The sequence below is a fragment of the Haliaeetus albicilla genome, chromosome 20 (genome assembly GCF_947461875.1).
Source record: "Haliaeetus albicilla chromosome 20, bHalAlb1.1, whole genome shotgun sequence".
NCBI lineage: Eukaryota > Metazoa > Chordata > Aves > Accipitriformes > Accipitridae > Haliaeetus > Haliaeetus albicilla.
The window spans coordinates 26613226-26628566 of NC_091502.1; the positions used below are offsets into that span (position 1 = coordinate 26613226).

At 40.2% G+C, this 15341-nt stretch overlaps 1 protein-coding gene across 3 annotated transcripts in view; it reads right to left on the reverse strand.

Moving 5' to 3' along the window:
• Nucleotides 1-15341, reverse strand: part of C2CD3 (C2 domain containing 3 centriole elongation regulator) — a 50833-nt gene that overhangs the window by 7759 nt on the left and 27733 nt on the right. For 2 of the 3 annotated variants that reach the window (XM_069808674.1, XM_069808675.1), the window contains exons 25-32: nucleotides 11200-11338; nucleotides 9631-9695; nucleotides 7729-7934; nucleotides 6850-6950; nucleotides 5744-5920; nucleotides 4524-4741; nucleotides 1510-2542; nucleotides 736-838 (exon numbers count right to left, since the gene is read on the reverse strand). In XM_069808674.1, the coding sequence (XP_069664775.1) occupies nucleotides 736-838; nucleotides 1510-2542; nucleotides 4524-4741; nucleotides 5744-5920; nucleotides 6850-6950; nucleotides 7729-7934; nucleotides 9631-9695; nucleotides 11200-11338 (2042 nt within the window). The remainder of the gene's footprint in view (nucleotides 1-735; nucleotides 839-1509; nucleotides 2543-4523; nucleotides 4742-5743; nucleotides 5921-6849; nucleotides 6951-7728; nucleotides 7935-9630; nucleotides 9696-11199; nucleotides 11339-15341) is intronic. The other variant, XM_069808676.1, reaches the window with a different exon arrangement.

Here is a 15341-nt window from a genome sequence, read left to right on the forward strand (position 1 = left end):
GTTTCATAGGTCATAAGGAGGGGAACCAACACATTATCTTTTCTGGGAGTGGTAAACAAACAGCCCAGCTGCTGCAGCGCCCAGGTCCACATCAACATCCGCAGCAAAGCTATGGCTGGAAAAGAATAATATGTAGACCTCAAAACAACTGAGCCACAAACCTCTTGCAGTAAATTGATGTTTATGCACATAAAACCACCTATGAAACAGCAAGCAATCAACAGCGTTCCGGTATGAGGAACGATCACTCCAACTATTTTACTATTCCCTCCATCAAAGAACAGTTACTTGATACCTCTCAAGGAGAGGCTCTCTTGCTGCAAACTCCCTCATTTCACCCTGACCTAAAAGATATAAATTGGAGTCATAATTACAAGTTACAGCTTGTGTCCTCAAAATTAGGCACCTTACCTCCCATTAAAGCACAGAGAAGTGTGGAGTGAGCACCTGCCACTTCTACTGACCCCAATGGAGAAGAGCAACATTTGCCATTGTATATAGACAAACCGGTTAACATAAATGCATAGGTATCACCGACGACGCAGCCATGAATGTTAAAAATGATTCTCACAGAGAGAAGAGGTATCAGAAAGATTCTCTTTGACTTGATTTGGAAACCATCACTTCTAACCTGAGCGCAGACAGGCAAAGAAAGGGAGAAGTACTTTTGTTCCTGCTTTGACAAACAGACTCTGTTAAGCTAGGACAATAAAGTAAAGGATGTCCCATACTTACTTTCAGAGCTGCAGAAGGATGAGAAGAAATGCTGAGCAGTCTCATGGAGGCTTCCATCTGCTGGGGTGGAAGGAAGAAGTTGGGAACAACAACAGGATCAGATCTGAGCAGAACTGTTAAGGAACAACCTTTGGCAGCGTGTAGTTGCACAGAGCTCCACAGGAGCTGCAGATTTGGAATGCCTCACTGTAACAGCTGTTAATGGATCCCAGATGCTGAATCTCATTCATTTAATCAATATTCTATCATTCTGAACACTTGTTTCTCTCACCTGGCCTCACAGAGCATGGACACCAACTTGCTTTACAGTAATAATTCACATGTTTGTAGAGTACTTCATCCTGAAAAAATTCCAACACGACTTAGTGAAACTGAATGTGAGATTTGGGATCTGTGCAAGAAACGTGGCAAGTGTTTTAAATGCAAAATAAACTATGTTTCTTTTAATACAGAAGAAACACAAGAGCTATAATAGTGCCAACATGGGGGGAAAAAAATGCAAGACAACATGTTGAAACTACCCAAAATGAAATAACTCTCATGGATCACAGAATATATTGGTTACAAATGGTAAGGAAGTCATCACTACGCTGCGCAAAACACAACATGACAAGGTCTTCCACTACCTTCCCAGGTCATCAATTCTAGACTCATTTCCCAGGGAAGAGCTCCACACGGTGAATTTCTTTCCTGAGGCCAGTCAGATTCTAACCAAGAAATAAGACAGGCTCCTTGAATACAATGTGTGCTTAAGAAAAGAGAAAAGAAGGATACAAAACAATTTTTGGTTTGGCAGGCTTTTCTAACTCTTCCAGTGGGTCTTCACTACTGTCATCAGAAAAGCTTTCACTGTTTCCTTCCGAGCCTGCTTGGGCTGATACACTCTTAACACAGATCTCATCGGAACCACTTTCTTCCTCATCTTGACGATCTTCACCTACAACCTCACTGTTTTCCTCCTTCTCTCTTTCTGTGTTTTTTGCATTGGTTAAACCAACATCTGGTGGAAATTCCAGTAGTTCTTTGGAGACTGCATGAAACTCTAAATTTTGCTCTACAGGTTTAGTGTTAAATGCTCTGTCCCAATCACAATTTCCATTTTCTACATGGCCATTGGCTGTTCGATGCACTTCTGACAAATTAGTAGGCTGAAACAGCTCTTTATCCGTTGTTTCTGTGCCACTACTCAAGCTTTGAAAGCCTTCTGTTACTGCCCAAGCCTGGAGGCTAACGCACGGGCTGAGGGCGGTGAGCGTGCTTTGGTTGTCACCTTGTAGTATGCCAGAGAAGGTGCTGCTCCGTCTGCTGTTTCCTGTTTGGAAACAATCTATATCCACCAAGCGCTGATCTTCAGGCCCCAAGTCTATGGGCTGCTGGTCAGCAGCCTGCTCCACTTCAGATAGCACACTGGACCAGGGACTAGTTTTGTCTGTTATGGTTGTTATTTCGTTAAGAGTTCGTGGTTCTATAACGTCTTCTTCATATTCTTCTTCACTGTGTGGCTGGACGGCAAAAGCACCTTCATCTTCCTGGATGTAGTCCATTGGCAAAGGATGCTCATCTTCAGGGACGGCCTGGTCTAGAAATTCATGCAACATGTGTCTCTCAAACACAGATCTCCCAAAAGAGCATGGCTGCTGCGTATCACTGCAAACGCTGGGTGAGTCCAACTCAAGTTGGCCTTGACATACTTCAGGTCTGGCTTCTTCATCCTTCTGGCTGGGTGCATACGTAGCACCCAGCTTTCTGCTGCTGTCTTGATGCACATTAGAAGATTCTTTACTATTTTTAGTTATAGTCTGTAAGTCTGATTAACAGAAAACAGCATCAGTAAATGCACAGAACAACAACTCACCTTTTACCTGATTTATTTGGGCTTTCTGCAGAAAATCAGGTATGTAAGAATGGTTAGGAGTTAAACATGCAGAGCTTTGTCAAACACTCTGCTGATGTGATCACATTCTGCTCTCTACTATTGACAAGGCCAGGAGACAAGGACAGAAATGCTAATGAAAAAAGGAAATGTTCAGGATGAAATACTGGGAAATAAGTAGAAATACCTACATCAATATAAAGAAAAAAAATTGGGACAGTGAAAATACTCTGATATACAGAGTACACCTAAAGCAAATGGAAAAAATTCCTATTGCTTGGAGTGGCTAAAAACAGTGGACAGATCAGACCACATGGGGAAGGAGAGAGGAATAATCTAGACAGGAAAGACAGATAATCTTACCACCTTTTCCTCTCATAGCTTCCCCAGTTTAATGTAGGGGCCCAGAAGACACAGTTCCTACTGATATTCTCCAGCTTTCAGTTCAATTTACCAACTCGAATCAAATGACAGACAATTAAATATTTGTAAAACAGAAATTCACTCAAGGCTATTGCTCAGTTGTGGTGGTAAAATTGTAGAGTCTGAAAACAGAGAGCTGCCTGTGCTCCTAACACAGGCTCTGAAAAAAGGTGATTGGATTAGGAGCCTAACATCAATAAAATCTATACAATCCTGAGAATCTCTGGGGATTTTACAAATTCTTTAAATAGCCACAGTCACCTATTTTTGGTTCCTAGTTAGCAGATCCTATTCATTTCTTGCATTCTTTGAGAAATTAGTTCACCACTATTAGGTTAAATGGCAACCTACTGCTACTGCGAGGCAAGAGAAAAAGTCTTGCTATAAGGTAATGGTGGAGAAGATTTGGAAAAGGAGGAGTTTGAGACAGATTGTAGAGGACAGCTTGTAAAGAAGCAGTAAACTGATGAGAAGGGGAACAAAAAGAGCAAAACCCTGGAGAAGAAAAAGAAACAAAATGAGAAGATCAAGGTGGTGATATAAGAATGGCAAGTTCTGGCATAATAGAAACGTGCCCTTCAACTCCATCTCTTGAAAGCGCTGCTTCCCTGTAGGTAGCCACAGGCAGAAACAGCACTGAATAACTTTTCAACTGGCAGCGCTCTGAGCCACGGTTTATTCTCTACTCTGATAAACTATTTTAAAAGGACCAGCATGGATTTGATTTCCTAGTCATTTTGCTACTCACAGCACCTTTGGTATGAGATCAGAGTGGCATGAACAGTTAAGCTAACATTAAATTAACTGCAGCCAGTGAGCGGTCTAGTGCTGAGATGAAGAGCGGTTACAACAGAGCTGTTAGAAATGCCAGGCAGAGTGAAAAAACGTACATCTGAAAACAAGGTGTACAAAGAGATATGGTTTACCTTCCCTGTTGTGTCATACTCCATCCTTATTAAGGATGTCATTCTGTGTCCAACAGCACTAACGATAGGGAAAAATAATTGTGCTGATGCCTCTAAAAGAGGAAATGTATTGAAGGTGATAAACAGAAAAGAAGCTGCTCACTAAGAGCTTTGTCTTACATATCCTAAAAAAGCCTTATTTTAGCTATTCATCATAGGGCATAAATTTCACCTGAAAACAGAGATATGCCAGTTCCTATTAGCAAAGAACCACAGACTCAGCTCTGTACCCTTCTGTGGATTGCTCTTCTGCAAGACCTCCCTTCTTCTGCTGAACAGACATTGGAATTTAAGGAGAATTTAGGCTATCTAGAGAGGGCCCTAACTCCCACCTAATCTTCCTTCTGAATGTTTCAGTTCAACACTACCATTACTGACAGGAGTTTGAAAGTCTCTCTGAAGCATTCTCCCAACAGACCAACACATGCTGATTACCGACACCAGGAACTGGTCCCGATTACGCAAGAAATTTCAAGATACTTTAAGGCAGCTTCTGACAAAAAAATCCAAACCAAGTGACAACTTACCATTGATTAGGCTGCTGACCTGACACACCAATTGACTAGATTTTTCCAAAAGATGGCATCCATTGGGATCCTCTTCTCTGCCCATCGAGCCCCGATGATCACTCTCCCGCTCCTCACGACTTGGTTTGGATGCGTTACCATAACTGAAGTCAGGAAAAGACCTGGTCAGCTTCTGACTGAAGTATCTTTGAACCTCATCCAGCTCACTCAAGTTTTTTCTGTAAGCAGTGGTAAGAAATTTGGTAAGAGAAAAAAAAGCCTGCAGCAGATTGGTTCTATTGGTTCTGTCTATTGTTCCAGACAACAGTGTGTAAACATGCAAATACAAGATTAAGGTTTAGTATTGAAAAATAGATCAGTAGGTAAGTGTTCATGTTGCTCTGTCTAAGTAAAAGGACAACACTTACTAAAGAATAAATGCTGAATCAGCTATGAATAAATTTAGGCTGGAAGTTAAAAAAAAAGAGCTAGTTTTAAACTTACTTAATCAAAGAAGGTTGGATTTGAGATGGCCTTCCAACAGAAGTCATAAAGGCAAGGATATTAATTGCCTTTATGACTGAGCTTGATAAAAATCTAAGGATTTCTACCTGCTTAAGATCTAAGGATTTTATGATATATTGCTTGTGGTAGCACGGGAAGGGATGGAATAACTCAGAAAGTCTCTTTCAGTCCTATATTCCTACGGATAATAAATATTATTCTTCTAAAATTTATACCTGATTTAAACCTAGAGTCTAGTCAAGAGAAAAGTGCTTCCAGTAAGGAGAAAAGCATCCTGTTGGGAAAGGAAATCCTGCTCCATGCATCACGAAAATGCTTACAGGCTTGCTCTTGAGTCTGTGAGAACCAACACAGAGGACTATTGGCTTAATAAATAGTGTGTGTTGTGTTACCGATGTACAAAGATGGACAAAGCAAAGCATTCTAACCAGATTTGAAAACACTGCTGCTGCTGTTTCACTTCAGAAACTCACAGCATCACTAGAGCACCTCAGCCCTGATGCAGAGTTCCCTGCCTAGTCCCTGCTTTTCCAATCTCATCTCATTCTGCTGTAAATGACACTATCTCACTGATACCTCTTAATCATTAATATACAATTACTATATGTTTTCATTTTTACTTCCTTTAGAATTGGATGCAAGAATTCTTCACTTTCAAGCTCTGCTTTGCAAACCTAAGGCTTTGAATTACCTTGTTGGCTATATCTCTGCTTTACCTGAGAGCAGTTAGAAGAGAAGCACGCGATGACAGCGATAATGAGTCCATCTTTGCCGCCCGGTGTGCGTTGCCTTCTGCTTGCTGCAGTGATTCGTGAAATCTGCGCACATTCTGCATATGCTCTTCGTGACGAGGTGTGTGTGTTCCAGGGCGATTAATTCTGCTAGAAACAGGCCTACATTTAACAACAGAACACAGGTTGAAATCTCTAATTGTGAAAAGTCTGCCAACTAAGACTGTCCAACATCTTTAAATGCACTAAAGAGCCACCAATGGATGAAACTAGCTCTTTCAAATGTCATCAAGAATGGCATTTACTGTTTCAGATTTAGACTAAAATAAGGTAAACCGCAACTACCCTCTCCGCCCTGGTTAATAAGTGTGGCTGATAGGGAATTTGCAATGTCTGCTGGGAGCTGCCAAGCCAGCTGCTCAGACCACACAACGGTGGCCCACGGTCCCTCTAAACTTCAAAGACACATACAGGAAAAGTATCATCTCCTGTGTACGCTAAATAAACAAACCGTGAATTAAAATGCTCTCTCACATGTTGCTAGTTAAATATATAAACATTGGTGCTTGTTTTAAGGGACAGAAAGCAGGAATTGCTGCAGGATATCTGACGGTCCTAGTCCTGGAACATGCAATACTACAACATTTCACCAGCTGTCATTCACTGGCCATGGACAGGAGTTACAGCAAAATAGAGGGGACGTATCAGTAATACTCTATTCTAACTTGCACCTATTATCCTTATTAAAAATAAAACCAAATACGAACACAACCCTTATTCTTATAAAGGCCTGGAAGAAGTACCTGCCAGTTTCAGCAATGGCATAGTGTAAATCCTAATGTAAATGAAACAAATTGGGAAATATCAGTGAGAAGAAGATCTGGGTTTTGTAGAAAGGAACCTGCCTCAGGACCGCTATCTCCTGGGCCACCCTCTAACTGGTAAAGGGAATTTGGTATAATCTTTCAGGCCAAACACAGGGAAAGACCTTTGACAGGGTTTGATATTTTTCAGTAGAGTCAGTAGGCTTTAGATAGGTAGATTTCTGAGCCCTGAAAATAATCGAAGTGGTTGATAGCCAGCGGACTTACTGCTCTCGAGTAGGAACACTGACTTCTTTTGACAAGGTATTCAATGTCTGCTTGGAAAAGCTTGTAGCATAACTAGGAAATGTTGGAAAGCTGACCTTCACCTGGAATAAAGAGGAACACCGCACATGAGTTTTCCACAGCAAGAAAACAGAGAAATTAAAGTAGTATCTTGCTGAGCTAACAAACAAAAACTTAAGTTTTCTAAATAGCTTTTAATTTTCAAAGAATTTTTCAGCAGAGCCAAAGTACCATGTCACAACATTCTTACTTCAGAAACATTTGTTAATTCCCCCTACACTACCAAAGAGTAAACTGATGAAAAGTAGGGTATAGGGGCTCCATTACATGTGTATATCACACCCCAGTGTAACTGGAAAGTCTAGAGAATAAAAAAAAAAACAACAAAAAAAAACAACACAAGAAATGGCAAATCTTCCAGAAAAACAGATTTCTGCCAAACTACATATTTCCTAACCAACGAAAGGCTGAATTTACAGTATGTTTTGGGGCATCTGCTGCCACCCAAACCAGCAAACAGAACAATGCCAGGCTCCCAGACATCCAAAACCACAGAATATTCTCCTAACAATAAAAAAACTCAGACACCCATGAAGCAACAACAGAGTGAAGCCACTGGAGATCATCGTGACCTAAGTTTGAATGAGTGCTGTAATGAGTGTTGGCCTGCAGCTACCATGGAAACACAGAGCAGCATTCTTAAACAAGGGATTAAGTGTTTCTGGTATATTTACACAGACTGATCCATTACAGTACTCTGAATTTGCTATGCTTGCTCACTACTTCAGAAATCCCCAGAGTCAGTGCTGATTATTAGCAATCTAATCAGATATGCACAGGGGAGGAAACTGAAGCACGTACTGAAGAACTTGGTGGCTGGGTCCGGATTCTTGCCTGCCTTTCTTCTTTGAGATTATTTATGTTTTGAAGAGGGGAAATTGCTACTTTGATCTGCCCTCGGCACTGTCCACTGAAGTCCGTAATATTGTACCACCCGCACACGAGCTGGAAGCCAGAAAGAAGAGGAGAAAGGTCCACTGATGCAAATCCTATCACTCGCTCAGTCTCTGGGGAAGAAGAATAAAAAGCAGATATTAATTTCAACTGCATGTAAACAAAACATTTTCAGGAATGCTAAAAATCAGCCAGTTATACAGCCCTTGAAATATGCTTAGACTTTACAGGGAAAGACATCTTATAAAACTGAAAAAATGGTTTAAAAGCTGACAGCTCTCATGGGGTAAAGAGCAATTAAAGAGTGGAACAAAAAAGTGGAGGAAAAAGAAAACAGAGTTTAAGACAACATAAACGAGACTTAGATTTTGGTTGTTAACATGCTTCAAACTAAGAGACCTATGGTGCCTGATTGAGAAGCAGGAAAAATTGTTTCCAGCAATTAAACCAGCTTCCTCCCTAAGGATCTGCCAGACCAGCTGTCCCTACTGCAGCTGTTGATAACCTGAACACCTGCATTGGTAATAATTCACAGTAGAATGAGTGCCTTGCTGCAGGTTTAAGAAACGACATGAGAGTTACGTACCCCATGCAATACTTAATCAGCAGAACTAGTTAAACCAGGCTTGTAATAAAGGGAAAGATACTCAACTTGAAAATGGGCTGGAAATAAGAGACAATCAGAGACTTGAAAAAATAAACCTGGAGGCCAACCCGGGAACCTCAGCAAATGCATTCCGCCTCCGGAATTGCATTCTCACTTCAGAAACTCCTGTTTCTTCCCTTTTCACTTTGCCAAAACTTTCAAAAAGTGCTGACTTGTCATTACACTGTTGCACTTTTGTGCAACATTTTGTACTTTCTGTCTTGCAAATTTATCTGAAGTACAGAACAAACAATCCTATCCAAGAAGAGGATATTATTTGGATTACTTTAGCAGTTACATTCAGCTAAAAATGTCCCTGCAGAGATAATGAAAGACCAGAACAGGGAGAGGGATTGCCAGGAGAATCACTGTGTACACACAGTACTCTCTATAATACAGACGAAAGGCTGAGTTACAAAGCAAGTTTATTTTTGAAGCAAAAATCAGACAGCTGAACTTTAATATGTAAAAAGAAGGAGAAAACCCCAGTAAAGATCATGTCCTAGCAGTTTGAATTGAAGAAGTAGGGCTGTCTTCCCAACAACAAACATGGATTTTTGCGCTTGCTTGGTACCAATTAAATATTGGAGGATCTGGGCTAGCAACAAAACAAGCAAACACCAGTTTGAACTATTAGCAGCATCTTTTATCATTTAATAATAAACAGCAGGTTCAGTAAATATGCTTGCAAAGAGCTTTTATGTTGTTAGGTTTGAAACCCAAGGCCTTCAACTCCCCCAGTGAATGCTGAGACCAGATACAGGAGCAATTGTTAAAATATATCCATGCCACTATAAAAGTATTTGATTACAATTGGCTGGCCACACTTCAACCAACTGCAGAGGCAACAAACAGCATATGAAAGACACAGTGAAGAATTTCCTTCGCTAGGAAAAGCCAACCTCTAAAATACTGTCCAATTAAAACCAGAAAGAATACAAATGAACCAAACCTTGCCAGATGATTAATGGGGAAAAGGAGGATGCCAAGAGGCAGGAAATCAGTGGGTATTATCTCTAGCATTCTTCTAGTGCAAGGTAAAAAATGTTATTACAATTCTACTCTCCAATTTACATAATAGAATTTACTTTACTTGTATTAAATACAAGTCTGCAAGGAATGCAGAAAAGACACTCCTCTCAATACTGCACTACAAACTTTACCTGCTTTATGCCACACTTTGAAGACCAAGGTTTGCTGTGGATCCAGCAGAAGCTCTTTGGATAATCTGTTGGGAACAAAAATCATAACATTTTATACAAAGTAGGGAAAAGAACAAGTACAGTAAAATGCCTCTGAAGTTTCAATGCCATTGTATCTATCCAGACAAATCAGCTTCTTTCTGGACTGATGGGGTAGGGGCAAAACACACCAAAATCCAAATCATTGAGCCCTCAAAAGCATAACTATCTTCACACGGTTTGGGCTTTTGCTTATTCAGGAAGTATTTCCCTCTCCTCATTCTTCTTGTAAATTTAAAAGACAGGACAATAAAACCATGAAGAAATGGAAATACAATTTATCTCATGACTCAATAACACAGTGACAGCAAAGCACTGGGTTTTATGGTTGAAAGCTATAATGTTTGAAGTTGATTTCTGGAAAAAAAACAACCTGAAAATTGAGGTGTCAAATGTACAACAGCTTTTAAGTTGCTTGAAGCAATTCAGATATGACTCTGAGCATAAGCAGCCTCTGAAACAAAACTTTTAAACTTCAGCTATCAGAGCCTTTCAATGGCTTAATCTTCATATTACAAATTCCCTAAAGCAAAAAACCCAACTCAGCAGTATGGCAGAAAAGACCAGTCCTGTGGAGGCACTGGTATATATTTGTGATTGTCAGAATAAATTCAGTATGCTTTCTTGTTGCCTGTAACAGACTTGTTCCACCTAGTTTAGAAAACGCCTTTGGCTACTGCTTTGGAATTAATTTTAAATCTGGTATAGAAACACTGGGGAAGCAATAAGATTGCAAACACAGATTTATTTCTGAATATTACCATGTACAACTTGATCTGCTGAGGTTCCTTGGAGTGGTCAATTCATCTGCTCTAATTTAGGTTCAGATATCTAAGTCCAAGCTATGTTCCCTACACTATTTTGGCAGTCACTGGAGAGAAATAGGCATCCTTAGGGAATTTTGTCCTAAGCTAGGTCTCTAACACAGATCAAGTGACTCACTGTCTGGAGGGGCCTGTGTCTCTCCAGTGACTGCAGAGGAAGCCAAGGCTGAACAGCTCTGGAGTCAGAAACCTAACTTTTCAGTAGGTGAATCCAAACTTAAGAGCTCTGGTCCTGAACCAGGGCATAATTTCTAAGTATGAAACTAGTAAAACATACAGAAAAAGCCAAAAAATTGGATCAAGTCTTACTTAACCTTGCCAAGAGTCCTTTAGCAATTAGCAGCCCCTTCCTCCAGACAGGGAAACTACAAATGAGTGGAAACAGACTGACTCACCCGAGGTCTTAAGCCAAAATACAATGCACCCAAGGTTCTGTGCATGTCAAACTGCCCTTCCTCACATAAGCTTTAAGATCAAGCCTTCTCAAACAACTTTTCACCCAATATTAGCAGCACTTGGTAATTGTAAAACATGGAAACAAGCATTTTTAGCTGAGACTACAGGCCTGGTAAGTAGAAAAGCACCCCCTCCCAACTGGATATGTCCTTTTCATACCTAGCCTGGCTGTCAGACGCAAAGTGTGTCTGTGCGAGCCCACATCACTTACCTTGCTTGTTGCTGAAAGTCCCAGACTGGTGAGTCTGTATTTTCTATTACTGAAGTGGTTATTGGAGCATCTGCACCAGCAACAGCAAATGATACACAGCTACTGGGTGCTGTTACTTCACGTTCTGTCAAAGGACTCCCTAAAATTATACAGAATTAAATACAGACTTGTTATTAATAATTTTAAAAAGCAAATCTAAAAGCAGTTCAGCAATTAAAACCAGATAATTAACAAAGAAATCCACCACCTAGGAAATACTCCTTTCCATTGGTGGAGCTGAAAACACAAATATTTACAATGGGAGCAAATATTACATGAACCTTTTACAGAGCAGAAACCAGAATATTCAAGGGAGAAACAGGAAAAACATTTGCCTGAGATCATCTGAGAAGTCAGAGGCAAAGCTAGGAATAACCCCGGGTCCCCAGGTCCCTATTCCAGTGCTTGATCTACCCTCCATGCTGGGCCACAGTTTGGCAATCCTAGCTGCAAACACAGAAAATATTCAGCATTACAAAAGGCAGTTAGACTTAAGAGCTGGACTGCTGAGAGGAAGCTCGCTTGTGTGAATAAGAAAACGTACACCTGGTGTTAATGATACCCAAGGATTAATAAACTTTCTTATAGCCTCTCTTAGTTCTTCTCAAAAAGACCGAAATAGTTAAGAGAAATTCAACATTCCCGCAAAGTAGAAACAAGCACCACTCGCATCTGTTATGAAGATTTAAATACAGAGGAAAAAGCAGTATATAAAATTTTACTTCAAGTTCTTGCTGGCTTCCCTCCCAACTTTTCCCACCACCCTTCATACCCATGCAGAAGTGGGAGTTTGTGTTACAGATCAATTGTCACAGCCCCCTGTATTCTCCCATGGTACGCGCTTTGAGCAGGGATAGAGCACACAGAAAATAAAATACCGGTCACCATTACTACTTGAAGTGCACATGTGCTCCCACTAGCCCTGCTCTGACACCATCAGGAAATTTGAGAGAAGAAAGTCTACTGTAGATGAGGCCTTAACATTTTGACCAAAACATCAAAGTTTTTATCAGAGGTGGGGGGGGGGGGGGGGTGTCAGGAATCAATTGCCTTCATGTCCTAGTCCAGGGAGCTATACATGGCGCAGCAGGTAGGCTTTGCTAAAATTGTTTTTAAGTAGCTTCAGGAAATACCATTTTTAATTTATGCACAAACTAGACCTTTGTGATTGCCAAGCTAAGCAACTAGGATGGCATTCACTCTACAATACACCAGTGAAAGCTTTACAAAACTCCTTATGTAAACATCGTTTCCATAGGGCTAGAACCATAAGCATTTAATCCCTCATTCATCCTGAAATAACCTGGGAAAAGGTTTGTAAGAAAACAGATAACGAATTAACTAGTCTGACTTAATTGGGCATGTTTGCACTCAGAGGCAGATAGTTTATCATCAGAGGAATGCAAGGTCAAATTAAGGGGTGGAGCTAGATGTTCCCCAGATGCTGCTGGATATTACAGATTAGGGATTGTTGAATGAAAGCTGTAGAAATTATACAATCACTTGCACTGAATTATAGCCCAAAAAGGAGGAGAGATGCTTAGGGCCTCCTCCCTTCTCTATGTGACCCTTCCTCCAGGCTTGGACCCTTTTAGTCATGGTCACATCAGTGAGATTAATTTGCTGCAGTGTATCATGGCTTGTAAAGCTGTAGTAGCACTTTATTGCTTATGGAGCTGTTCAGATGGTGAATTTGTAGCTAGGAGAAATGGATTTAGCCAAGGGGAAACAAGGTCAGACTTTGCAACCAACTATCACTCGGTTATTACAGACTGCTTCCTCCTTTCTGCTTTCCAAGGATTCAGTATGTGGCTTTGGACTTTTCCAAGACCTTGCTGGCCAGAATGATCAAAACTAATGAGTACAAATCTGATTTAATGAAAAATAATTCTCTTTTCTCCTGAAGTCTGATTCTCTGTGAAAATATGATCAAATACGACTGATTTATAGTAGCTTACTGAGCTCATTTATGCCTTGACCTTGAGGATTTGCTTGAGAATGAGGTTTGTTTATTTTAACCATATCTACAATGACTTCAGTTAAAACATGCCACAAAAAACTCTTTGCAGTTTGGTAAGACTGTAGATGTGACAATTCAAACACAGACATGGGCAATGTGAGCTCAGCTTAGAGAAACAAGCAAGACCTGTCCAGACTAGCTCACCATATCCTGCATGTAAAGATCAATCTTTGTAGTCAAAGGCAAAACCAGCATTTCTCAAATGTTAGCTTCCTTTTCTTCTAGAAAAAGAAAGCCTATTATAGAAAGAATTGTTGGCTCTAATAGGAAAGCTCAGTCATCATCAAAGGAGTCTTACAGAGCCTGATTTAGCCTAGCAACTCCCAATGCCTGAACTTTGCAAAGAAATTACACTTAGAAATATTAGTTTCTTTCTTCTTTACAAAAGCAGTGTTTGAAAGATGAGGTGAGAGAAGGAATTGAGGTGTGTGACCTGACAGTTCAGGAAGCGGGTGGTAAAACACAAAAGCTTTAAGCCTAGGGCACCTCCTGCATGACGTGGTCTGGACTGGCAGCATAGTATGCTGATGGCTACCACAGATAGAAAAAAATTAACAGACATCTATTCCATGGGGATGCAAGAACCATACAGGAAAAGATTAAAAACATGGCAGGAAGAGGTTAGCGACTGCAAATTAAAGTGACTTCAGTCCTTAAAAGATGCATGGGAAATTCTGTTCTAATATTGTTCAAAACAGTGTTCAAAACAGTTAGAACTAAGTTAGAGAAAAGACTTGTTGGTTTGAACTTCTGCATTTTTATAGAATTAATTTCATTCCTTTCCAACATTACGAAATTTAGGCTATTTCTTTTCTTTATATCATTTGGAAGATGAAGAAAAAGAAAACAGGAAAATTGACTTTAGACCACGAAAAATATGAAGAGGCTTGGGGAAACATTTTGTATCTTCACTCAGTTTCTGAAAATCGTGTATCTTAGGTAATTCTTCCAAAAATGCAGGAAGCTTATCATCTATAACATACTGGACTGGAAACATATTCCAGCCTTTTTGTTTGTAACACAGTAATTAAATTGTTACCATGAAGAATGAAAATTCTTCTTGAAACCAGCTTATATAGCATTTGTTTCAGTGTATAAATTGCCTCTCAGTTAGTTACTTCTAAAAATCCCCTAAAATGATAAGCTGTTTGAAGATGGAAATATTGCAAATAGTGTACGCCATCAAAAGAAACCTCCTTTATCCCATCAAAAACTTTGCAGTAGCAAACAATGTTGCATCAGGTTTCCAAAGACCATGAATTCCAGAAGATTACAAATCATTATAGAAAGCCATCTGTAGGGCTCACTATGTGTCAGAATTACTTAAATCATGGCTTATATTTGATTCTTTCAGTGGTGTTACCATACCATAAAATGCTGAGTGTTCCTTTCTGGCATATCACCTGGACTGTGAAACTGTTGATCTTAACGGAGCCTTTTCCAGTAAACTCACCTTGGCTCAGTTCCTTATTCCCATTTGTATTTAGGTAGCATGCAATGGCCTAAACAAGATCAGATCACTCCAAGTGCTGAGCAAACACAAAGTGATCAAGTCATGCAGTGCTAGAGGTGCCCAAGATGAAGGGTAGAGCACCTGATGTGTTTTAAAGGGTTTAACTCATCTTTAACAACGATATTCATTTACAGACTGCAACTTGAGGGAAAAACAAAAGGCTCCAAAAACCTGCAAATTCACCAAGCGTGTTACATTGCTGCACATCAAGAACCAAACATCACCGGCTAGGAAGGAATATTTTAATACGCTTAGCATAAATTTAAAAGCAAAGAGCAATTCTTTGGTGACCCTCAGCACAATGACTAGCCACCGAACTGTAATTCCCACTCTACAGAGCGGGAAGCAGCATGTCAAGCTTGGGAGAGCTCAGACTGCTCTGCCCTTACATTGCCCTTCCTCACTGCTGTGTCTGGCAGTCTCCAGATAGCACAAGTAAGCCAGCTTTAAAAACTGATTATACACTAAAAATGCAAATTTGCAAGAGTCTTTGAGATATGAGTGTCTTGGGGTTAAGTTATTCAGATAAAGCTTAACTTCAGAATTCAGCTGTCATCTGTAACAGTGAAC